Genomic DNA, 24,399 nt, shown 5'->3' on the forward strand with positions numbered 1-24,399 from the left:
GAAATTTTTGAGGAATGAAAGGTCTTAAAAGCAGGAAATTTAAAACGAGCTTACGAAGAGTTTAACGGATGGCCTTTCTTAATTGTAATTAGAGCTGTTAAGGTGTACATGGTGATGAGCTTAGGCACAAATGTAGATGTAATAGGTGTTGAGAATTCTTCCTTCTCGTTTCCCAGCTGTTCTTTTCTGTTCAAGGATTGTCCTGATGTAGGAGGAAAACTGGGTTACCTTGAGAAGTAGTTTTAAGGGAGGCCAGAAGCAGGTGGTGGCGTGGGAAGTGCTGCTTTTGTTACTCAGGTGTTGATGTCTGTGTAGCAGAGACTGAGGTGCAGGAAAATTAATCTACGTGCACAAACAGAAATAGGTCCCTGGAACCAGTTACAGGTAGCGTCAAAAGGGTTAGGAAAACAGCGTTGCTCCAGTGAATGTAAAACCTGATTTTGCGTATCTAACTCTGTAGGCTGTTGAGAAGTCTATTTAAACTTCTGACTTGAGGAGAAAGTCTTAATTTCTGAATTGATGCTGTAGGACTTCTCCAACCATCAACAAATAAAAAGGCTACCTATTGATTCGTAGCAGGATGAAGTTTGAGAGTAAGACTAGTGGAGGGACATACTGCATTATTGTAACTAGAAAGGCAAAGTGAGCTTTATGCTGTGTGAAAAATGAAATATGCATACGGTCTCCTGAAATACTTCTGCATGTGAACTGTGCAGTGGTCCATGCTGTGGACAGCTTGCCTTTTCTATTCCCCTCTCCTTTCCCCTTCTATCTCCTTAGAATGCAGTGGCTGATTTCTTTGAAAACATACATGGTGAACAGTGTTTCTTTTTTCCTTCAGGGACCAGTTACTCTCCACAAGAAAATTCACATAACCACAGTGCTCTTCATAGTTCAAATTCACATTCTTCTAATCCCAGCAATAATCCAAGCAAAACTTCTGATGCAGTGAGTATTTGTGATTGATATTCATCCCTGTGTCACACCATCCATATATGCTATATTTCCATTATTTTGTCTAAAACAGGCAGCATGTACATTTTCGGCTTTGTTGAGTTTTCCAGGATCAGTTTGTATTTTAAACACGCTGTAAACCCAAGCTGCAGTTTTTCTGTGTTGTGTAAAACTGTTCTAATTTAGAATCATTAGAGCTTTGAGGTACCTGTCTTTAATTTTTAAACACTAGTTTATTTAAGTGAAGTAGGTACAGAGAGAAATATTTTCATGAACTTTGTTGGTAAATCTAGAGAAGACAATATGATCTGGCAGAATGAAGCAGGAGTGGTAGTGGGCACATCTTTACCTATCAGAATGAAGTGGGCATTTAGAGATGTTATAAATAGAAATCAGTGATATGGGTGTATGTGAGCATGCCATGTAGTTTTTAAAATAATGAAAGCTTTTAAATTTGTATATTAAAACTTTCCAGTAGTCTTTTATCCAACACCTTTTGTATTTTAAAGGCTTATGATTCTGCAGATGATTGGTCTGAACACATCAGCTCTTCAGGCAAAAAATACTACTACAACTGCCGAACAGAAGTTTCGCAATGGGAAAAACCAAAAGAGTGGCTGGAAAGGTATATGCGTGTGTCTGTTTTCGTTGTATAAATAACAAATACTCTTAAGATCATTTAAGAGCAGTTGAGCTTATCTAATAGGTTACTGCTGTAAAAGATTCTGGTCCAAGTCTACTGTATTCCTACCCTTATCAGAACCTCTGGCACCTATTTTATCCCTTGATGGTCTAGAGTGTGAGGGGGTAGCATGGTTGGTTTAGTTTTTTGGTGGGGTGGGTGGTTGCTTGTTGTTTGGGGTGTTTTGGGGGGGATTTTTTCTTTGTGTAATTTTTTTGTTGTTGTTACTGCATTTGGGTTTGGGTTTTTTTGTTTTGTCTTTCTCAATGTTATTGAGCTGAAGTGTTATACTGGGGCTTCAAGAAGCACTGATGAAGGAAGCAGTGTCTGGAGTTTGCCTGCACCCATCTGTAGCAGCAGGCTCTTAGGACAGTTTAATTCATCTCATGTAATTTCACCTGTGCAAAGTGTTGTAAGTTCTTTCTTAACATGTGATTTCTTTTCTCCAGAGAGCAGAGACAAAAAGAAGCAAGCAAAATGTCAGTTAACAGTTTTCCAAAAGATAGGGATTACAGAAGAGAGGTGATGCAGGCGACAGCTGCCAGTGGGTTTGCCAGTGGAAGTATGTGTCTTTTTTTACAGTAATATATTCTTGCCTTGTGTTCATTACTGTTTTCTTTTTCCAAACTTAAAAAAAAGGCCCTTCCTTTGCTGTTTTTCTCACTTCCTTTATCTAAAAAGGCCAAAGCAGGGAGCACAGACAGCTCTTGCTAATGTTATTTTTTATTTTGCACCTATATTAGTCGATAACTTTGAGCTTTTACAGTACACCACTTGCTTAATGCTTTTAGTGGCGGCCCTCTTTTTTGCAGCTTCTACTGTTTAATTATCTTTATAGGCAGGTAGTGAAACAACTTGCACAGTTTATGGCATAGTTGGACTGTCACGATCACTGAGACCTGTCAGTGTTGTATTCTGAACTTAAAAAAAGAGGTGCAAAAGTCTTTTCCAAAACCTTGATTTCACATCTGAAAATAACAAACTAATTTAATGGACTGTGATGCCAAGGTTTTCAGAGGCTTTTGTACATTATTAAAAACATATATTTACCATGCCAGTACTCTTAACAAAACCTTGCCTAGACTATGAATTTCTGTTACTGGATTTATTTTATTTTTTTTCTCATACCCACCTTTTATCTTTGTCAGTTTCTTTTCCAGGGAAATACTTGTACTGAGATTGTTTCTGTGTGCTGCTATAGTTTGGGTGAATTTGTAGCATAGTTACCAGGATGTTTGCTAAGAAGCCAAAGTATTGATATTTCCTTCCCCATCCCTCACCTTTGCTTGGAACTTGACAAGACAGAGACTTACAAAGGGCTGTCTTTCTGTATGCTGAAACATACTGCATATGCTAAACATACTTTATGCTACAGAAAGCAGAAATGCATATTGCAGTAACTGCTTGTTTTGTAACAGGTGAAAATCTAGGATCAATAAAAAGAATCAGTCTGTGTTTGCTTGGTATATTCCCTGTGTAGCATATTTTAAAGTCTGTAATCGTGTGACAAATGCAGATGAGTCACTTATTTAATATATAGTCTTCTTGAATTAATGTCAGCTGAAAGTGAATTCTTTGTAGTAGTACTCGAGTGACTTGGAGTTCTTTGAAGGCTAAAATTTGAAACTTAAATTATACTCAATGTTTAGGATTTTCAACGAACAAAAGAAAAATGGCACAAATTATCTCTTCATGCTAAATGCAAGAGGGAAGTAATAGATTTTGATTTAGGTTTTTTAGGAGACTTCACAAGTTAACTTGACTGTAACAGTGGTTATAAAGCTTTCCATCAAAACATAGTGTTTAAGTGGAACTCTAAATCAAGCAAAGGTCACAGAAAATGCATTTTGTCAGCAAGTAGAATCCAGTTTTGCCTTTTTTGATGCTGATCTACTTGGGACTTTCTTTAATCATAAGCAGTTTAATCAGCTCTAGTTGTTGATGTGCAGCAGTATTAATAAAAGTCACTGCAGTCTTAGACAAGTTTCTAATTTAGTCTTTTCTTCTTTTTGCAACATTACTTGGGGAATCCTGACAAAAGTGGAAGACAAGCATTCCAGCGACGCCAGTAGTATGCTGCCACAGAATATTTTATCTCAAACAAGCAGGCACAATGACAGAGACTACAGACTGCCAAGAGCAGAGACTCACAGTAGTTCTACTCCAGTACAGCATCCCATCAAACCCGTGGTTCATCCAACTGCTACCCCAAGCACTGTTCCTCCTAGTCCATTTTCTCTACAATCTGATCACCAGCCAAAGAAATCCTTTGATGCTAATGGAGCATCTACTTTATCAAAACTGTCTACATCCACATCTTCCATCCCTGCACAGAAAACAGAGAGAAAAGGTATGTATAATGAAATTCCTTCTGTTATTTAACATGATGCATTGCATTTGCATTGCTTATTTGAAGTTAGTTCTAAAATTCAAAGATTTTTTCCCTGTTGATTTTTTTTGTGCTTAGAACCAATTATTGTTTTGGTGTATTTATTTCCCCTTAAGCCACATTTGCTATATCTTACACATATTCAAATTAACACTGCAATCTTTGCTTTTTACTGGCTTATTCAGCAAATTATAATTTCATATGATAATTGTAAGACATTTTAGTAGGACATTTTCATTTTTGTCCTCCCGCAAGTTGTTTTGAACCTTTGATGTTATTTGAGTTCTTAACGTAGATGTAGTTGCACCATGTGAAAGTCATTTCACATGACCATTATGTTTTATGAACTGTTTAGAATGTCAGGGTCATCAAACTTTTCAATAAACACAAGTGCAGTTCTTCCAGAAAGCATCACAGTTTTCTACATATTTGTAACAGCTACTCCTCTGTCTTGATCTGTGTCTTGTAACTTACTAGATCCTCAGTTCTAAAGCTGCTGGAAGTTTGTGTTTTTGCATAATGCATACGAGAAACATTTAGTCATCACATGAAGACCAGGACTATACATGCATTGTTTGTGACCCTTCAGAAGCCTGTATTTTAGTTGGATTTACTTCATTTTTAGGGAAGAAGAGCTCAAGACAAATGTCAGAATGGAGATGTCTCTTACTAGGGATAGTATGATACCTTAGTACAGCTGAGTTCTTTGAGTGTAAGAGAATTCTGGTTTGGAGGCTTTGGAATGGGGGAAAGCAATTTGTGATAAATTTGTCTGGTTTGGGTTTGGTTTTCTTTGTTTTTGGGTTGTTTTTTTTTTTGTTTGTTTGTTTTTGGTTTGTTTTTGTTTTGTAGGAGTTTTTTTGGGAGTGGAATTCTTGACCTGTTGAGATTGGCGAGTCTGTCTAGTTGCTGAAGAGTAGTACAGTGCTAAAACCAAGAAAATACTCTGGTCTGACAGTGGTCTTATACTCTGTGCTTGTTTCTCTGCTTTCCAGTTTTCTTTATTAAGGAAGTTCAGCTTTTACCCAGAGATAAGTGTACATGGCCATCAAAATAGTCAAACAGTGTTATACATTGACAAATACTACAGTGTAAGAAAATTGTGCATGTAAAGAAATCTTGTATGTTTTTCTTGAGATTTTTGTGCATATTTTACATTGCCTTGTACATGAATGTTGACTATAAACTACAGAGAAACAAGATTTTCAGCAAGCGTTTTTCTATTCAAAACAGTAAGGCAAGAAGTATTAGTTGATGCATGGTTCTTGTACTGAACACTGTAGTTGCTTCTGTTTAGCTTTTACATTTTGATTGCAGTTTGAGTTTTCAAACATGACAGTGCAAAACATGCACATCAGATGTTCTCTCCTTTGTTATCTTCTATTTTCATTACTATCTTCAAAATATACTCAAAGAAAACTGGTATTATTACTCAACTCTGCTATGTGCTTGATTCCTGTTTAGTGTGTGATTAGACTTCAAACTGGATATTCTTGCCTTGTTTTACAATATATGTTTTGCTAGTTGCTTCCACTTAAATTGAGCAAACTGAATCTTATTGCAAGTGAAGGAATTTTTCATTGTGACAGCCACTGCAAATGTTGGTAGGGAGTTGTAGTATTTCTTACATATGACATTCATTTGAGAACATATGGTTGGGATATGCACACATATTTTTACACCCTGTGTGAAAATGATCACACATGGTGGTCTTGACACTATAAATCTTACTTTGGAATCCATGTTACTATGGATGGTTCCATGTTAAATAATCACTTAATTTCTGTATTCCTGTGTAGGAATGGGTTAAATGGATAGATTCCCTGTAATACACCTCATTGATGTGTTTCATGCCACTTCATTGTGAGCAAATGTGATACTGAGCTTCAGACGGGGTGGATTACAGAAAGCTAGTAAGTAATTGAAGGCTCAGAATAGGTGAATGTTAGGCTTGAAATACTCCAGAAAATGTGAGTTTTCGCTTGAATTTGACTCTCACAGAACCAGAAAAATCCAGTGCAGCTTGTATCATAAGAGATCATTCAAATACTATATTGAGTTGTGTTGCCTTTCTTTTTTTGTGAATGCTGGACTTTTTTTTTTTAATTTGTAAAGAAATTCGACCAGTAAAATTTCTGTAGCATTTTACATATCTAAATTTAAAAGAGGGGAAGAAGCAGTGCTGTATACTGGGCTGGTTTAGTTTGCTCTGTTACTTATTCTCCAGAGGTGGCTGTGAACCTGTAGTACCATAGGCGCACAGTTTTTAAAGTATTTGTTTGCAGCTATAATACAGAATGAAAAAGAAAAAAAATGTCTTGCGATATTTGGTTCAGACAGTTTTCTAAAGGAATCTTTGTAAAATTGGAAAATAGTTTGAGAGGGGTTTTTTTTTTTTGTTTTAGTAAAGCAAACAGCCTTTTTTTTTTTTTTTTTTTCTTCTGTTCACTAGCTGTGCCATCCCTCTCTCTTTATGAAAAGAGGTAAAGCTGTGATTTTTGCTTATAAAAATAGTTTGGTGCAAATGACTGATACATGCAGTAGTCCTTGCCTAAATGAGTTCTTGGTTTTTGTCAATGTATTGCTGGCAGCCTTATGCCAGCATGTATGTACCACTGTTTTAATAGTTCTGTTCTTAGTGTGTGTTTTTTAATGCAGTAATAGTTATGAACTACAAACCAACAAAAAAAAGCACAAAAAACAACAGTTTTTTCAGCTCAATCTCTTTTGCTGCAGGAGTATGTTGTAGTCCCACAAGGAGATTGAATATAATCCCTGGCTGAACTATAGCTCAGCTGTTAGCAGTAGTCCTCTGCCCTCAATGGCTGGCAGTAGTGGAGAGTTCCTGGGGAACTATTTGACCTCTACTCTTTGGTTTGAATGTTCCAGTCAGAATCTGCTGCTTCTGTTTGTGCTCACTGTGAGTGCTTTATGCAGGTAAAGTGTGGGGTTGCTTTTTCTACTTTTTGGCTGCTTTATCTGTAGGGCACATCACATTTTCCTATTTCTAATTCAGTTACTGAAAGAAATGTTGTATTGTCCTATCTAACAGTGTGTCTGTCTGTAGGATACTTCTCACATATTTCCTCCCAAGTCCCATCAGGCAGCAGTTCTTCTTCTAGTACAGCAGTACTCTAAAGCAAGCTGGCTGGTGCAGTTCTGGGTGGTTTGTGACCCCGATGCTGACACAGTTGGTCAGTGACAGCTGAGCTTCTTCCTCATTTGTTTCTCACCCCTCTGGTTTTCTTGTAACACTTGCTAGTCTTTTACAGACAGTTATTAACATTGTTCCTTGTATAGTTGCATCTTCTTTGGCAGAGTTTGGCAGTTTTAAGTATATTACTCAATTCATACAGTGGTTAGAAAAACCAACGCTAGTGATGCTGTTAGAGGTTTCTTCCAGTACTTCATACTTATTGGCTCAGCATTGCTGTTACATTTATTTTGGCAGCAGAGGAAATATGAAAATTTAGTTTAAGACTGGAGTAATCCAAATGAGAAAAATACGGATTTTTTTTTTTTTTTATTGTAAATAAATTGAGCGTATTTGAGAACCCAGTTACTGTTGTTGCCATAGTTTCATTTGGCCAAATATGTTTGCAGAATGTGCTGCTTTTAAATATTTATCTGTTTTAGTTTGGCTTAAGGTCCATAGTAGGTCAGAACTGAACTATGTAAAAACAGCAAATCTGATTGTCGCTGCTCAGAGAATTTATTTGGTGACTGTACATTTAAGGTACTTAGGCACAGATTAATGTGTTGAGATTCTTAATCATCAACAGTAAATCAGGCATTTCGGTTAGCTGTTGTAGGTAGTGGTTATTTATCAGCATTAGCTAGCAGAGGTGAAGGTTATGGGGCAATAAAGCATTGAATTTCTGAAAACTTTGTAATGAAGTTTTCCTCCCACAGAGAGCACCCAGTGAGAGTACACATGCATGACTTGCTAGCAGAGCAAAGATTCAGTTCAAACTCACCATCCAGGTGATTGAGTAATATATTGTTGATTCTGAAGGGCTTTGAATGCGTTGGTTTTGTTTCAGATGGCATAAAAAAAAAATCTGTCAGTAGTAATAGCTGTTGGAATACTCAAAGGGTCACACTGATAATTTAGAATAATCCAGTCAACACTAATGGGTAATTTCCATGTCATTATTTCAACAAAGATTTTTCTTTTCTAACTCAGCTGTCAATATATGTGAAAAAATAAGAGCAGGCTGTATATAGCAGCATTTTGAAGCTGCTCATTGCATAGGGAGTAGTAGTATTTTAGTTGTCAGAAGGACTGTGAAGGAAGTTAGTGCACAAAAAATGCATTTCCTCTTTTTGTTCTTCCCCTTTCCCTGCCTTCTCTGTCACACTGACATGTCCAAATAATTCAGCACACCATGGGTGAGAAGGAAGCAGTAGGAACAGGTACTGAAAGGACTCCAGCAGGTAGAACAGGGTGACTGAGCCACAAGAGGCGCAGGAGTATCTGTGTCAAGAGCTTGTTGTTGAAACAGAGAAGCTGAACAGTCAAAAGACTTGGTTTTTCACCCCTCTGCATTAAGCCTAGTCTGAATAACTTCATTTTCACTGTAATGTTCTAGGCTGAGAATTGCCTTTCAGAATGACATTTATTAGCGGACCAGCTTAGAAGCAAAGGTTCTTGTCATAAGGGGCAGAGATTGGTGATGGCAAGATTCAGCAGCACTTCAATATACTGCCTCAAACTCTGAGAAGCTAAGTGTTTGCTGCCTTCTTTCTAGGTTGTAATTGAAGAACATTGTGACATGACTGCAGAAAATGATCTGTGGTATTTTTTCTGAAAGGATTACTTGGCCTTATAATTAAAAATTCCACACTGCTAGGAAATACGGAATGTAATATTTCCATTGTGACTTAACATGATGTTCCTGGGGCAACCACTAGCCTCGAGTTTGTTTCAGTTCTGATACCTCTTGGCAAAACCTGCAACGAAGACACATCTTTGTCATAAAGGTTCTGGTCATAGAATACTGTCTGATAGCTCAGACTTTTCTCTCTTTTGCCTGAAAGATGTGATTGCAGGTCATACTCCAGCAGAGCAGGTAATGAATAGAAAGCCGTTTCCTTATCATTATGATCTTCAAAAATTATTTTCATTATAAACAGTTTTTTCCTGCTCCGTTTTAATGTAAAACCAATTAATAGTTATAGAATCACAGAATCGGAGAATGGGTTAGGGTTGGAAAGGACCATAAGATCATCCAGTTCCAAAACCCCTCATTAAGTTAATCTCCATATCTAGTTGTTTTGTTTGACATCTGATTACTTTTTGGATGGCTTTTTCTTGCTCTTTTTTTCCCCATATGATTAAAGTTGGCAGTCCAGAAACTTGCTTAGTTCTGTATTGTAGCTTTATATGTAGCTTGTTTATGTGCTTGTCAGAAAGCATACAGTATTTGCTTATTGTTGAAACAAAGTGAATGGCATTTTTTTAAGTTTTCTTAAAAGCTCCAGAAGTTGAAACTTTAGTGTGCTTAGTTTATGGTGCAAAGTAATTTTCAAAATCACAAAAAAATAGTTTAAAAAATAGTAAATTTTCAATTCTTTTTTTTTTTTTTTTTTTTGAGGAACAACCGAAACATAAATTTTAATTAACAAAGTTTTCAGCAGTTCAAAATATCGCAGTGGGCTGTTATGATTTTGGTTTTAATATTATTTTAAAAAATTATTAAAAAAGCTTTCCGTAGGACTTTCATGATAATAACTGAAATTTCATGTGAAGTTTAAGAGTTGCTTGCGTAGCATTTGCATGGAAACTGGTGTTGGCCGTGAGGAGGCTGCAGAGTTGCCCTGTAATTTTCATTTTCTTTCTGTAAGATTCCAGTTGTAGGTTCAAAAATCACCCTGCTTGATGTATCAGTGGTTCAGATTAGGTTTATGAATGACTGTTGTGTAATCCAAAGCGTTATTTTGCAATAATACTGAGGCTAGCTTGTTAATGAACATGAAATTGTGTTGGCAAAGGTGTACAGACCAGTGTGTCAGTTATAAAGCTGAAGGACTTGGATTTGTAAAGATACGTAACTTTTCTCAATATGCTGTGTTCATTTTGACTGTTTCATGATGGCTGAGGCTTCAAAGGCATTTAAGAATTACAGGACTGTATAATTCTCAGCTTTTTAATATCCTAGTAAATGTTTTAGAAACTAGGAAATAGTATTTAAATTTTGAAAAGTAAATTTAATTGTGTGGCAAAGCATACAATGAAATAGTCTCTCAAAGTACACCAGAAAAGGGGAGTTAGGGAAGAGAAGGGAATTAGAAGTTTCTATTTCTGTTTGTTGAAAAAGCAGGGGAAATGCTTACATCCTGGTGAGTGAAGATTTTTGAGAGACAACATTTCATCTTGAGGAGTTTTGACTAGTTTTAACTTTAAAGATGAAACTTGCAAGTTCTGTCTAGGATCATAAATTAAACCAGTTTTAAACATTTGTAATTGTATTATACAAAAAAATGGATGTGTAAATATTTAGAAGCTTTGATTTATAGACAGTATTTCTTGGATTTATTTCTGTGAAATAAAGTGTCCAATCTGGGAGTCATGGAGTAAGATAGGGTGCTTTAAATTAAGGTATAATGAAAATTTTAATTATATAGAACTAATTTGTAGTCTCTGGTTTTTTTTAACGTGTTTGTTTTCATCACAAGTTTCCCATGTAAAGAAGAAAATATCCATTCAGGCTAGTTAATACAAACAAGAAATACTTTTTTATTTCCACAAATATTTTTTTACTTCTTTTTTTTTCTGTCAGAAACAGGTTTATACCTTTTATGTCACTATGAATAATTTAATTTGTGAAGTGCAGTGGTGCTCTTGAGCATTAATTGTACTCTACATCTTCTGTGATGTTAAATAAGAATTAAAATATGATGTGCATACAGATAGTCATGATGGTAGTGTCATGATCATAGAGAGGTATTCAACATTTCGACTGTTGGTTTTGTAATGTTAACCATCTCAAAAGACTGAAATGCTAGCACTAAACACTGTCCTTTTTTCACATAATTTTCTCTAGGTGTTTAATCTGGGTGATCATAAAAAAATATCTTTCACAGATATATTTTAACACAAAATAGAGCAGATTCTCCTAGAAGGCATGCTAAGGCACATGAAAAACAACAAGGTGCTTGGTGACAGCCAGCATGGCTTCACTAAGGGGAAATCCTGCCTGGCCAATTTGGTGGCCTTCTATGATGGGGCTACAGAACTGATGGACAGGGGTAGAGCAGTTGATGTGGTCTACCTGGACTTGTGCAAAGTGTTCAGCACTGTCCCACACAACATCCTTGTCTCTAAATTGGAGAGACATCAATTTGATAGGTGGACCACTCAATGGATAAAGAACTGGTGGATGGGCACACGCAAAGAGTTGTGGTCAATGGTTCAATATCCGTCTGGAGACCAGTAACGAGTGGTGTCCCTCAGAGATTGGTGTTGGGACCGGTCTTGTTCAACATCTTTGTCGCTGACATGGACAGTGGGATTGAGTGCGCCCTCAGCAAGTTTGCCAATGACACCAAGCTGTGTGGTTCGGTTGTAGGCTGGAGGGAAGGGATGCCATCCAGAGGGACCTTGACATGCTTGTGAGGTGGGCTGATGCCAACCTCATGAAGTTTAACCATGCCAAGTGCAAGGTCCTACACCTGGGTCGGAGCAATCCCAGGCACAGCTACAGGTTGGGCAGAGAAGAGATTCAGAGCAGCCCTGCGGAGAAGGACTTGGGGGGGTGTTGGTTGATGAGAAAATGGACATGAGCCGGCTTCGGTGTGTGCTCGCAGCCCAGAAAGCCAACCGTATCGTGGGCTGCATCAAAAGGAGCATGACCAGCAGGTAGAAGGAGATGATCCTGCCCCTCTACTCTGCTCTCATGAGACTTCACTTGGAGTATTGTGTGCAGTTCTTGTGTCATCAGCATAAGAAGGACATGGAACTGTTGGAACAAGTCAAGAGGAGGGCCACAAGGATGATCAGGGGACTGGAGCACCTCCCATATGAAGATAGGCTGAGAAAGCTGGGGCTGTTCAGCCTGGAGAAGAGAAGGATGCGTGGAGACCTCATAGCAGCCTTCCAGTACCTGAAGGGGGCCTATAAGGGTGATGGGGAGGGACTCTTTTATTAGGGACTGTAGTGGTAGGACAAGGGGTAACTGATTAAAACTTACGTGAAGTTTAGAATGGATATAAGGAGGAAGTTCTTTCCTGTTAGGGTGGTGAGGCACTGGAATGGGTTGCCCAGAGAAGTTGTGAATGCTGCGTCCTTAGCAGCGTTCAGGGCCAGGTTGGACAGAGCCTTGGGTGACATGGTTTAGTGTGAGGTGTCCCTGTCCATGGCAGGGGGGTTTGAACTAGATGATCTTAAGGTCCTTTCCAACCCTAACTATTCTATGATTCTGTGATTCCGTCTGTAGTAATACAGCTGCAGAATAGTGTCTCCATATAGTCTGAAAGAAAACTGGACTTTGTTTTGTTATGTAATTCAGTGTGTATGTTTATAGCAGGGAAACTTACCCAAGCTAAAGTAGTTTCACAGACCTCTTGGAACTCACTGGCTTTGTATAACATATTTTGAGTCTTTTTATTCAAGAAATGAGCAAAAACCCAGAACTGAGCTAGTTTTAAGGTTTTTCTTCACTGCATTATTAGCTTGAGTTTGTCTTTGATTAAGTTCATTTTCTGTTCAAAACTACAGCATGGGTGAAAAATACTTCCAGCTGTTTGGTATGGTGGTGTGGTTTGAAGCTCAGGTATTGCTTATGTGAATTAATAATACAGTAGTAAGTTGCTTCTATACTTAAAATAACTCAGTCTAACTGCAAAGACAATCCTAACTACATTAAATATGTTTTTAACTGTTTTTAAGCTAGCAGTTGCTTTGGGTTTGGTTTGGGGTTTTTTTCTTGGGGTGTTTTTTTTTTTTCTGTTTTGTTTGTTTTGAAATTAGGGGACTTTGGTTCTGTTTGGATTTTTTTTTTTTTTTGTGAGATTCTCAAAACTGTAGGCTGGGAGACTTGTAAGTGCTTGTAAATACTAGCATGTTCCATTGTGCCCAGTTCCTTTGCTTTTGTATGACTTGTCTTTATTCAGACCAAGTTTAAGCTTACCATGTTTGGTATGATAAGATTCTTCTTTGCTTCATGTGTCTTGAGTTGCAGTTGTCTTAAGTTTACTTTAAGCACCATAGTATGTAATACTTCTATAACAAAGACTGCTACTAATGACTTTTTTAAGGGGGGGCTAATACCTAATCATCTCTTCTAGTCACCTGTTACTGAAAAACATTTCTTGTCCCTTCGTAAATTCTTTTGAATGTTGCTGGCCAACCAACCAGGTTGCTTTATAGATTGTCCCAAGGAAGTTGTAACTAGGTAAAGCTGTCTTTTAGAAATTTACCTGATACATCAAAATATATTTGTGTGTTCTGATGCATCCTTGCAAGCTATCAAATTTGAATTCTTCAGTGTTTTTCTTTGGTTTAGATTTCTCAGCTATGTGACTAGAAAAGACGTTTTTACCCAGTATTTGTGACCTGTTATGAGCTGTTACTACTGTAACTGCATGAAAGCTGAAGTCCCCTTTCTTTGTCACTGAGATTTCCAGTCTCATTTGATTTACCTATTGATACTTCCTTGAGTAATTTATTATTTTTTTTTAGGGTTCTTCTCCAGATTAGTCTCAAAAATTGCAATTGAGACTGTCAGAAAACAAGCTTTTAGAAATTCTGTAGCATTTTATTCTTACGTAGTAAAACAGAACAAGAACTTATTTTTTCTTTTCCTTTACTAAGTTATCCTCTTTTTACCTTATCACCACTCAAAAGGCATGAAATATGCCTTTAAAGTAAAAAGACTTTCCCAGCCAGTTATTTTAGCTTTCATTTGGATTTTTGCATCCAGGGTAAGATCTTGGATCCGTATCCATCTTTCCACTCTTCATCCAACCTGTTTGGTGCTGTAGAGCCATTAGTATTCACTGAATTCAGGGCAGAGGCATCTGACGGGTTTGTTGGGGGGAGAAGGAGAAGCTAAAATTGAAATACAGTGGTCCATGCTTCTTGAAGGAAGGATGTTTGAAGTGACTGATGGTACTCCTATAGTAGGTGGAAATGCTTTTCAGTGCAGGAATTTCTCACAGTACTGGCATGGAGGAGCAACTTTTATGTTAACCGAAAGTAAAATTTAATTAAATAACTCATTAATTAGAACAAATTGCTATACAGTATAATTGAATTTAAGTACTTAACATTTCTTTAGATAATAAGTTTTGATATTTGCTAACATGAAATTAATGAATAAAGGATGGAAGTCTTGCTGCTTCAGGAGAAACTGACAGGTTTGAAATTAATTATGGGCAGATACATTTTTAGAAGTTTTTCCACTCTGCTGTGGGGATGTTAACAGTTTTTGGTTTATGTGTATAGAATTTTTGTCCCACGTTTGTTCTAAATTTGGGGGCGGAGGGGGGAGGAAATCCCATTTCTTACACTGGCAGTTTTCAGTGCAGTATCTTAAAGTGGAAAGTTATGTGTGTGTTCCTAATAAATGTTAGGTTCAATAGCATAAATTACTCTAGATACAGAATATCTTCAATTTTTGTTATATTAATGTTGGGCTTGTTTTGGTTTTTTTCCTCATAGCGATAGTTAAGCATTTGATCTTCTGAATTTAATATGAATATTATACTAGTGAGAAGTTGCCAGCTTATATTGGGGAAAATGAAAATTACTGTCTGTCTTCTGTTCAGAGTCTGCATCTGTGGACAAGTCTGTATCCCATTCTTGCACAACTCCTTCTACATCTTCTGCTTCTGGACTGAATCCAACTTCTGCACCTGCTTCATCTGCTCCTACAGTTCCTGTCTCACCTGTCCCGCAATCTCCAATTCCTCCGTTACTTCAGGACCCAAATCTCCTTCGACAGCTGCTGCCTGCTCTGCAAGCCACTTTGCAGCTTAATAATTCTAGCGTAGATATATCCAAAATCAATGAAGGTAAGAAATCTTTAAAGTTGGTGTCGGCCGTTACTTATATATGAGTGTATTACTGGATACTGAACTGTAGTAAATGCAAGCCTTACTTTAAATGAAAAGTGAAAAATGAATCCTGAGATAAATTGGGGATTGTCACTGGTTTTTGTTCTGTTAAAACTTTTTAAATGAGCCAAGTAACATTTAAGGGTGTTAAGCCATAAATGCTGATGTATGGGAGCAGTCTGATGGAGACTGGTAACTTAATTGCTGTATCAGCATTCATCTGTTGCACAAAAGCTAGTTAGAGCTTTTTGTTCTTTTGTTCTGTGCAGTGTTCTTTGTCTCCTGTAGTTTATGCTGCTATTCTAATAATACTTGTTTGCAAATGGTGAAATTTCTAGGGGTTCTTAAATCTTGTTGCCTATTATCATTTTTCTTTAGTACATTTTAGCCTCTCTGAATAAAGGTAGCACATCAGTAAGTTTGTTAGCAAGTTAAATTTTGTGCATGTAGTTGGTGTATCCCTTAGATTTTTGTCACGTTGGCCTAGTTTTCACAAAAAAGTTTATAACTAGCTATAGTGCCTTTCACTGCAAGAACAGGCAGAGCTGATGCATTTGGAATGTAGTTTTATCTAATGCAGTGTCTGGATGTGGCAGGTTACTGGTGAAGAAACTGGTGTGGGATTTTTATGTTTGCTTCTTGGAACTTGTGTACTCTCTGATCACAGATTTAAATAGGAAGCAAAACATTTACATGGAGTGCCCAGAGTTAATTAACTTCTTAAAAGTATAAACCATGAAAGTCAAAGTAGTGAAATCTGACTATTATGTATGTTATGAGTACTTACAAGGAAAAACTGCTATTTGTCTTCCTTTTAATCAGTAAATATTATGGTTTTATTCAGTACTAGTAGGTGAGTAGGTTATTGTTTCTTCCTGTGCAGGGCAAACCTTTTAAAACTGTAGTGCACAAGGTTGGTCTAAAAAAGTAGGAGTATCATTGGCATAACTGAACAGCAGCTGCATCTGTCTCTGAGTAAGAGCGTTTGGTATTGTTATGATGGCTTGAGGACCTGGCTAGCAGGTCCCTGTGAGCAGAGTAACTATCTTGCGCAGCAGGACTGCCCTTGCTATGGAGGTGATACAGAATTACTCTGTGTTTGTGCCTGGTGAGTCAGTTTTTTCAGACTTGTGCTTGGGTAGTGTGTGTTGAGGAGGTATCTCACAGAGCCTTTATCTTCTTTCTGAGAAGATTAGTTCAGAAGCTGGGTCTCATCAGCTCGTACTGAAAGATGCTCCTCCTGTGTAGTGCAGTTTTAAAACCATTGAAAATTACTAATTTTTTACTAGAGGAAAAGGGGAAGGAGGGTAATGGTAGAACGAGATGGACAGACAATGATGGGACAGCTAAACCCAGTACAGTTAAGTTTGAGTTTGGGTAGGTTTTTTTGAGTTTCTTTTTTAAGAAGAAACACTTAGTGTCTGGATTTTGAACTTGAAAGATCTTTATTTTTCCTTGAACAGGAAGTCTTCCCTGTTATTCTCCCCCATACCTTATAGTGAGTTAATGTGATACTGCTTTTTTGCCTTTTTTAAATTTATTTATCATTGTTGTTTAAAATAAAAAACTCAACACATTCTACTTACTGCAATAACAAATTACACAAATGTGCTTTTCATGTTTACAAAAATTACTATTGATCCATAAGGTCAAGCTGAACAGTTAAAGTTCTCTTCTAAAATAATTTTTTTTAGTGTATGTCTCAAAGATAAAACTACTAACTAAAGGACTTGGTTAGACATGCCAAGCATTCGTGGGTTGAATTCAAGTAACTGAAAAATAGTTCAGGTGGCTTTTTGGTCTCTTGTGGATGCTGGCACAAAATTGGGAAGAAAATGAGACATAATGTGTATTTAGCTAGTTTGAACAGTTTAAAGTGATGTTGTAGAATTGTCAGTAAAACAGAATGTTTGTTTTTAGTTCTAACAGCAGCTGTGACACAAGCCTCTCTGCAGTCTATACTCCATAAAATTCTTACTGCTGGACCATCCGCTTTCAATATCACTTCCCTAATTTCTCAAGCTGCACAACTGTCTACGCAAGGTATTCAATCTTGTTTTCACTTACATATAATTGTTACATTGCTTTTTTTAAAGGCCAGTACATCTGAAACTTGGAGAAGCTGTCCCTTGTTTATCTATGGCCATCTGGTGTGGGAGACGTCAAATGACTTCTTTTTCCAAAGATAGGATAAGAAATTATTACTTGGGGAGCACGAATCTGATGTGCCACTAAGTAAATGTGCTTTTCTGTCTCGCCTTTTGGGATTTTCTTTATACGTTACCTAACTATGTGACTAATGTGAAACGTGCGCGAGACCCTCTCAGGTTACTTTGGACCTTAATTAATGTCCAGTATGAACCACAACTTTTCCTTGGTTCAACACCCTTCTTGTAATACTGTGCAACTGTGACTCTTGTGGGAGGCCATAAGTTTGTAAAATAAAGTTTATTTTGTCTGATGGGGAGATTTGTGCAGTCTTCTGTAAATAGTATTTTTCAGCTTCCATGCAAGATTATTCCTTCAGGTGTTTTCAATAAATTCTAGTTTGTGACATAATAAAGCTAGAAACTTAAACAAAAACAACAAATGCGGTCATGTTACTGAGTAGGTAAGCAGTATTACGCTCATTTTAACCAGTAATTAAAACATGGGCAGGGGATTGTTGGTAGTGCCTAGAATGGGGGAGTAGGTTTCTAGATAAACTATTCATGCATTCTTTCGTTAAATTGGGTTGAGCACTCTAGAATAGGAATCACAAATTAAACTAATTTAGGCTTTTCCTGTATAAAAAGTATCTCGTAATAGCTTCTTCTCTTTCTCCCTCCCCTCAAGTTTTATAAGCATTTGGGGAAAATACAATTCTTAAGTTAGGATTGTTGATGAACATTTGATTGTTCCAGTTGTTCAGCCCACCAGCAGTCTCGAGGTGAATATGTTTGTGTATTGTCTAACGCAGCATACTTGGAAGTACCAAAAGCAAATCTAATTCACATTGAAGATAGGATATGGCTTTATTAAAATGAATCTCTTTTTCTCTTGCAGCTCAGCCATCTAATCAGTCTCCAATGTCTTTAACGTCTGATGCCTCATCACCACGATCATATGTATCTCCAAGAATAAGCACCCCTCAGACTAACACTGTTCCACTTAAACCTTTGATGACTACGCCACCAGTATCATCGCAGCAGAAAGTAAGCTCCTTTTATGTCATACTGTAGTAAAAAACCATTATAAGTATTGCTGCTATATATCCATGTGCTGGCAGTTATATATAGGATGATATAATATGCATGCTATCTTTCCCAGTATAACCAGAAACAGCTGGAAGCAACTGCTAGGCCGTGTTTTTGCCATACAATTCTAGTATGCAATTCTAGTACACTCATCTGTTCTTAAAAAATATGGTGCTTGCTTTAGATGCTGTCTGGAAATAGTACCAAGAGATCAATATTTTAACATACTTAAATGAAACCAAAAACTTACTCCAAAGGCAACACCTGATGCAGTACTCTAGACGTTAGCCAATAAAAGATTTTTAGAATGGGAGAGAAATTCTTAGAGAAGTTGACTTGATGCAGTCTCAAATTTGTTTTGGAAATGTTCTAGGTGTTTACAAGGTCAGTAATATTATGTCCCTTTCCCCTCCTGCCCCCTCACCTCCATTCATTCAGAATTACTTAATGGGGTCAGTGACAAGGAAACATTCATTGAAACTAACAAATAAGCTCATAAGGTTCTTCCTAAGGATGTAGTAGAAAACATAAAGTAGAAAAAGTAGAAAACATAGTCTTTTTTTTGTTTACTCTTGTGTGTATGTGTTTGGGGTGATCCCTCTAGCACGAAGTGGTGACGGTCAATGGCAGCCTTGGCTGCAGTGACCATGAGATGGTGGAGTTTAGGATCCTGTGTGGGAGGAATAGAATACCTAGCAAAGCCACAGTTCTGGATTTCCGAAGGGCCAACTTTGGCCTCTTCAGTCAACTGCTAAGGGAAGTCTCATGGGAAAGTGTACTAGGCGGTAAAGGGGCTCAAGATAGTTGGTTAGCATTCAAGGACCGCTTCTTCCAAGCTCAGGATCGGAGCGTCCCAATGAGTAGGAAGTCAAGTAAGGGATCTAGGAGACCGGCGTGGTTAAACAAGGAGCTGCTGGGCAAACTCAAGTGGAAAAGGAGAATCTATGGATTATGGAAGGAGGGGCTGGCCGCTTGGGAGGAATATAGGACAGTTGTTAGAGGATGTAGGGAGGCAATTAGGACAGCTAAGGCCTCCTTGGAACTCAATCTTGCTAGTCGGGTTAAAGACAATAGAAAGGGCTTCTTCAAATACATAGCAAATAAAACTAACACAAGAGGCAATATAGGCCCACTGCTGAACGAAGTGGGTGCCCTGGAGACAGAGGATATAAAGAAGGCAGAGGTGCTGAATGCCTTCTTTGCCTCTGTCTTTACTCCTGCAGACTCTCCCCGAGGGCCCCGGATTTCTATAGCCCCAGAAGGAGTCAGGACAAAGGAGGAGTTTGCTTTGGTAGATGAGGATTGGGTTAGGGATCAGCTATGCAAACTGGACATCTGTAAATCGATGGGTCCGGATGGAATGCACCCACGGGTGCTGAGGGAGCTGGCGGAGGTCATTGCTAGGCCACTTTCCATCATCTTTGGTAAGTCGTGGGAAACGGGCGAGGTGCCTGAGGATTGGCGGATGGCAAAGGTCACACCAATCTATAAGAAGGGCAAGAAGGAGGACCCGGGTAATTATAGACCGGTCAGCCTTACCTCCATCCCTGGAAAGATGATGGAACAACTTATTCTTGACTCCATCACTAGGCATATCAAGGATGAGGGGGTCATTAAGAACAGCCAACATGGTTTTATGAGGGGGAAGTCATGTATGACCAACCTTATAGCCTTCTATGAGGAAGTGACTAGGTGGAGGGATGATGGTAGAGCGGTAGATGTGGTTTTTCTTGATTTCAGTAAGGCATTTGATACTGTCTCCCACAGCATCCTCATAGATAAGCTGAGGAAGTGTGGGCTTGACGATCAAGTAGTGAGGTGGATCGAGAACTGGTTGAAAGGAAGAAGGCAGAGAGTTGTGGTCAGTGGTGCAGAATCTAGCTGGAGGTCTGTGACTAGTGGAGTTCCTCAGGGGTCGGTGCTGGGACCGGTGCTGTTTAATATTTTCATCAATGACCTGGATGAGGGAACTGAGTGCACCCTCAGCAAGTTTGCTGATGACACAAAACTGGGAGGAGTGGCTGACACACCAGAGGACTGTGCTGCCATTCAGCGAGACCTGGACAGGCTGGAGAGTTGGGCGGGGAGAAACTTGATGAAATTTAACAAGGGCAAGTGTAGAGTCTTGCATCTGGGGAAGAACAACCCCATGTACCAGTACAGGTTGGGGGTTGACCTGCTGGAAAGTAGTGAAGGGGAAAGGGACCTGGGGGTCCTGGTGGATAGGAGGATGACCATGAGCCAGCAATGTGCTCTTGTGGCCAAGAAGGCAAATGGCATCTTAGGGTGCATTAGAAAGGGAGTGGTTAGTAGGTCAAGAGAGGTTCTCCTCCCCCTCTACTCAGCCTTGGTGAGGCCGCATCTGGAATATTGCGTCCAGTTCTGGGCCCCTCTGTTCAAGAAGGACAGGGAATTGCTTGAAGGAGTCCAGCGCAGAGCCACAAAGATGATTAAGGGAGTGGAACATCTCCCTTATGAGGAGAGGCTGAGGGAGCTGGGTCTCTTTAGCTTGCAAAAGAGGAGACTGAGGGGTGACCTCATCAATGTTTACAAATATGTGAAGGGTAGGTGTCAGGATGATGGAGCTAGGCTTTTTTCAGTGATATCCAGTGATAGGACAAGGGGCAATGGGTGTAAACTGGAACATAGGAAGTTCCACGTTAACATCAGGAAGAACTTCTTTACTGTAAGAGTGACAGAGCACTGGAACAGGCTGCCCAGGGGGGTTGTGGAGTCTCCTACACTGGAGATATTCAAGGCCCGCCTGGACAAGTTCCTGTGTGATGTACTGTAGGTTACCCTGCTCTTGCAGGGGGGTTGGACTAGATGATCTTTTTAGGTCCCTTCCAACCCTTGGGATTCTGTGATTCTGTGATTCTGTGGTCACTCTTCAAAGGTAGACTGTCTTCTGTAGAACCTGAGCTCAGTATTTCGTATCCTATAAATGGTGAAATTGAGTAATAAATAGAGTTGAAGCTGAGACAGATTGATTATTTTGTCTGTCCAGCAGATCAGAGATTGTTTTGCTGTGTACAGATGGGGAAAACAGATGTAATTAGAGGCACTCAAGATGGACTTTCCCTTACAGGTTTTCTTTTTAGTTGAAGGCTTCTGATTCATATTATAGAGTAAGGGTGGTAAGAGATTCTGGGTTCAAGGACCTGTTAGGAGAGAGGATTTTCTTACTAAAGAGGACTGAAGGCAGAGCTATGGGTTTGCACCCTCTGGTGGAAAGTAACCTTTCATGTTCAAGATAGTTTTGGTGTGATGGGTAGAGCTGCAGGGCATAAGACTCCTGTACCTTTTAGGTAAGAAACGAAAATTTAGCAGTTACACTGTTCTGGCTGTGAAAAATAAGAAGTTCATTAGGGAGTTCCATTTGGACCTTTTCTAGAGGTTTGCTGCTTGCATGCAATGAGAGCCTGGCAGTCTCTTCATTCAAGTCCCTGTTCTGCGCTCCACACCCACATACCAGCGCTCCTCTCTGCTTAGCTCAGGCTTCTTTCTGTGAGTTTTCTGCTTGGAAGAGAACCTCTGATATCAGTTTGTTGTGACTGACAATAGTACAATGAATTATGAAAGCCTCACATGTGTACTAATCCTGCTGTTTGTCTTTTGTTTCTGACCTTAGAGTGCATCCTGAATCACATCCCATAGCTAGGTGACAAGGAATGAAATTATCAAATAGGTTGATCAGTAGAATCAATAGATTTGAAACAAAGGTGGGAGAAATCTTACCAAGTTGTTTACTGTTAGTAACTGGAAGTTGGTTTGTTCTGGTCTCTACAACCCAGAGATCTATTTCGACTTTGAAAATGAAGTTGTGATTGTCAGCTACATTACAATCATGGCAAAAGCATTTATCCTTGTTTTATAAACTTAACTGCTTTAGTATTTACCAGCTTGCTACAGATGTTTTCCTACAAGTGTGCAGACAAACTTGAACCCACTGCCTTTCACCCGGTATAAAGGCTGGCATTATTCCTATGGAGTGGGTGTCATGGTAGTAAACTATGCCATAAGAGAAAGTGACAGCAAGCCAAGCCTTTTAAGTGGGGCCAGTCTGTCTTGGTAGGCTGACTGTCATTGAATGCATCTTCCCTCAGGTTTTCAGTCAAAGTAAAAAACTTGAGGGCTAAGTATGGTTTAGAAAAGAATTGATCTAAATTTAATGCAGGTCGTAACTGCAGCAATGCTGACACTCCTCAAAAACGAGTGTTGGTTATTTTTTGCTTTGTCTGGTACGAGAATCTCCACTTACATGCAGGGTTCTGTGGTTGCCTGTAGTTAGTGACTTGACACGCAGGATTTTACCTCCAGCCTTTTCAAAGTAGGTATTGTATGTTATATTGGTACCTATATAGAAATTCTTCTGAAAGTGGTGACATCTATGTTTTGATGAGCATACTGTGACACCTTCTGAAATTACTGTATTTTAATCCATCTTTCCTTAAGATTGTACCACAGTGAGGTAAGATTGCACATCTGGTTCATTTTTTAAGCACTTACAGTGTGCTTGCAATCAAAGTGTTAAGTGTAGTAAATTTCTGAGTTACTCATTCTAAACTATAACGCCTTTGCTTCAGAATGCTATTAATCCTGAGGGACTATTGTGCGTTGTTATATGTATTGGCAAGTTTTTATTCTCATAGCTTTGTCAGGAAGTTAACTCTTACTACACTAGGATTCAATAACCATAAAAGCTTTCTATTTTCAGGTACATCCAGTATTCACATAATCCCAATTCTGTAAAATGGGATTGAGATGAGAATTTAGGTGGTGCTAGCTCCGGTGTGAGCATGCCTGGTTTAGTGCTACTTTGGATATGTCAGTCAGGCTATATTATCCAATTCTAAGAGTCTGAGGTAAATTATGCATAATCAAGATGTGGTGCTGTGCCAGGACACAATTAGTCTCAGAGCGCAAGGTCATTGACTTAAGGTGCTTCTATGCAGCAGGTGTAGACAAAGCTGAACTGGCATAATGCAAGCAGAGCCCAGTGTCGGATACACGGATACTTGGGCTGACTCTGGGAACAGTGTAGTACCATTTGCACAGCAGGACCTCTTAGAATTGCATGAACATGCCTCTAATGTTTCTGAGCTGAAGCTGGTATGTCTGTGTAGAGATGTGCTGTGTGCACATGGCAGCTCAGGTGTCACAGGCTCCAGGATCCTAGGCTTCACATTTTGCTGTTCAGCTGTGCCTGTGTTGTGTGGTTAAAAACTGTTCTGAATTTCTGCACTGTAACTGTGTAAAGCACGTTACACACACCTGTCAAACTCGGTGAGAATGTAGCTTATGGAATTATTTTTATTTAGCCCTTCATATTTTTCTGTTCCTTGTACACTTGCTTACAGTTTTTGAAACACTTGGAAAACAGGGAATAGTTCAGAGGTTTTCTGGATCATTTATCTCGCAAATCCAAGTTTTTCTTTACAATCTGTGTTTGGTTTTATTTTTACCAGACAGGGAGCTAGTTAGTTTTCCAGTTTGGATGTGTTATCTCTGATGGACTTTGCTTTTGAAATTGTTTCTTCTGTTTATATAGCCTCCATAGTTATGTCTGTTAACAGGTGAGCAAAATTGAGGAATTTAATAGAAAAGTTCATGTCATACATTTCATAAAGATACTTTGGGTTTTTTTGCTTTGTGGTTGGGTTGTTTTTTTTTTTCATAAATCAATTTATGAATTACTATTTTGCCCTGCCCCCAACTGTATAATCCTGTTGATTTCAACACAGTAAGTGGTCTTTTTTTCTTTTGGTGATGATTTTAAAAAGTGGCTTTTCCTCTTAGGTTCAAGATTTTCTGTATATTTAAATAAGCAAAGATATGTCTTGATTTTGCTTTAGCAGATACTGTCTGGCTTGCCCTCTGGGTTTGTTTTACAGGAGTCTTTTTCTGAAAATGAGAGAATTTCTGGAGGTTCAGATGACCACTAGTTAGTAATTACACCAGCTTTCTGTCAACAAATGCCAGGCAGGGTGCCTGATAATTGTTCTCTTTATGGATCTCTACAGCCCATTTTGTTTCTCTCCCTCTTTCTTAAAATTAGTCACTTGATTTTCCAGAGTGAG

At 38.6% G+C, this 24,399-nt stretch overlaps 1 protein-coding gene across 5 annotated transcripts in view; it reads left to right on the forward strand.

Annotated features, from left to right (window-relative positions):
* The window catches only part of WAC (WW domain containing adaptor with coiled-coil), a 62,282-nt gene that overhangs the window by 26,254 nt on the left and 11,629 nt on the right, over positions 1 to 24,399 (forward strand). For 4 of the 5 annotated variants that reach the window (XM_065666654.1, XM_065666653.1, XM_065666652.1 and 1 more), the window contains 7 exons: positions 842 to 948; positions 1,464 to 1,579; positions 2,086 to 2,198; positions 3,678 to 3,986; positions 14,796 to 15,041; positions 17,004 to 17,126; positions 18,129 to 18,277. In XM_065666654.1, coding sequence (XP_065522726.1) covers positions 842 to 948; positions 1,464 to 1,579; positions 2,086 to 2,198; positions 3,678 to 3,986; positions 14,796 to 15,041; positions 17,004 to 17,126; positions 18,129 to 18,277 — 1,163 coding nt within the window. The remainder of the gene's footprint in view (positions 1 to 841; positions 949 to 1,463; positions 1,580 to 2,085; positions 2,199 to 3,677; positions 3,987 to 14,795; positions 15,042 to 17,003; positions 17,127 to 18,128; positions 18,278 to 24,399) is intronic. The other variant, XM_065666655.1, reaches the window with a different exon arrangement.

This window comes from Lathamus discolor, chromosome 2 (assembly GCF_037157495.1).
Source record: "Lathamus discolor isolate bLatDis1 chromosome 2, bLatDis1.hap1, whole genome shotgun sequence".
NCBI lineage: Eukaryota > Metazoa > Chordata > Aves > Psittaciformes > Psittacidae > Lathamus > Lathamus discolor.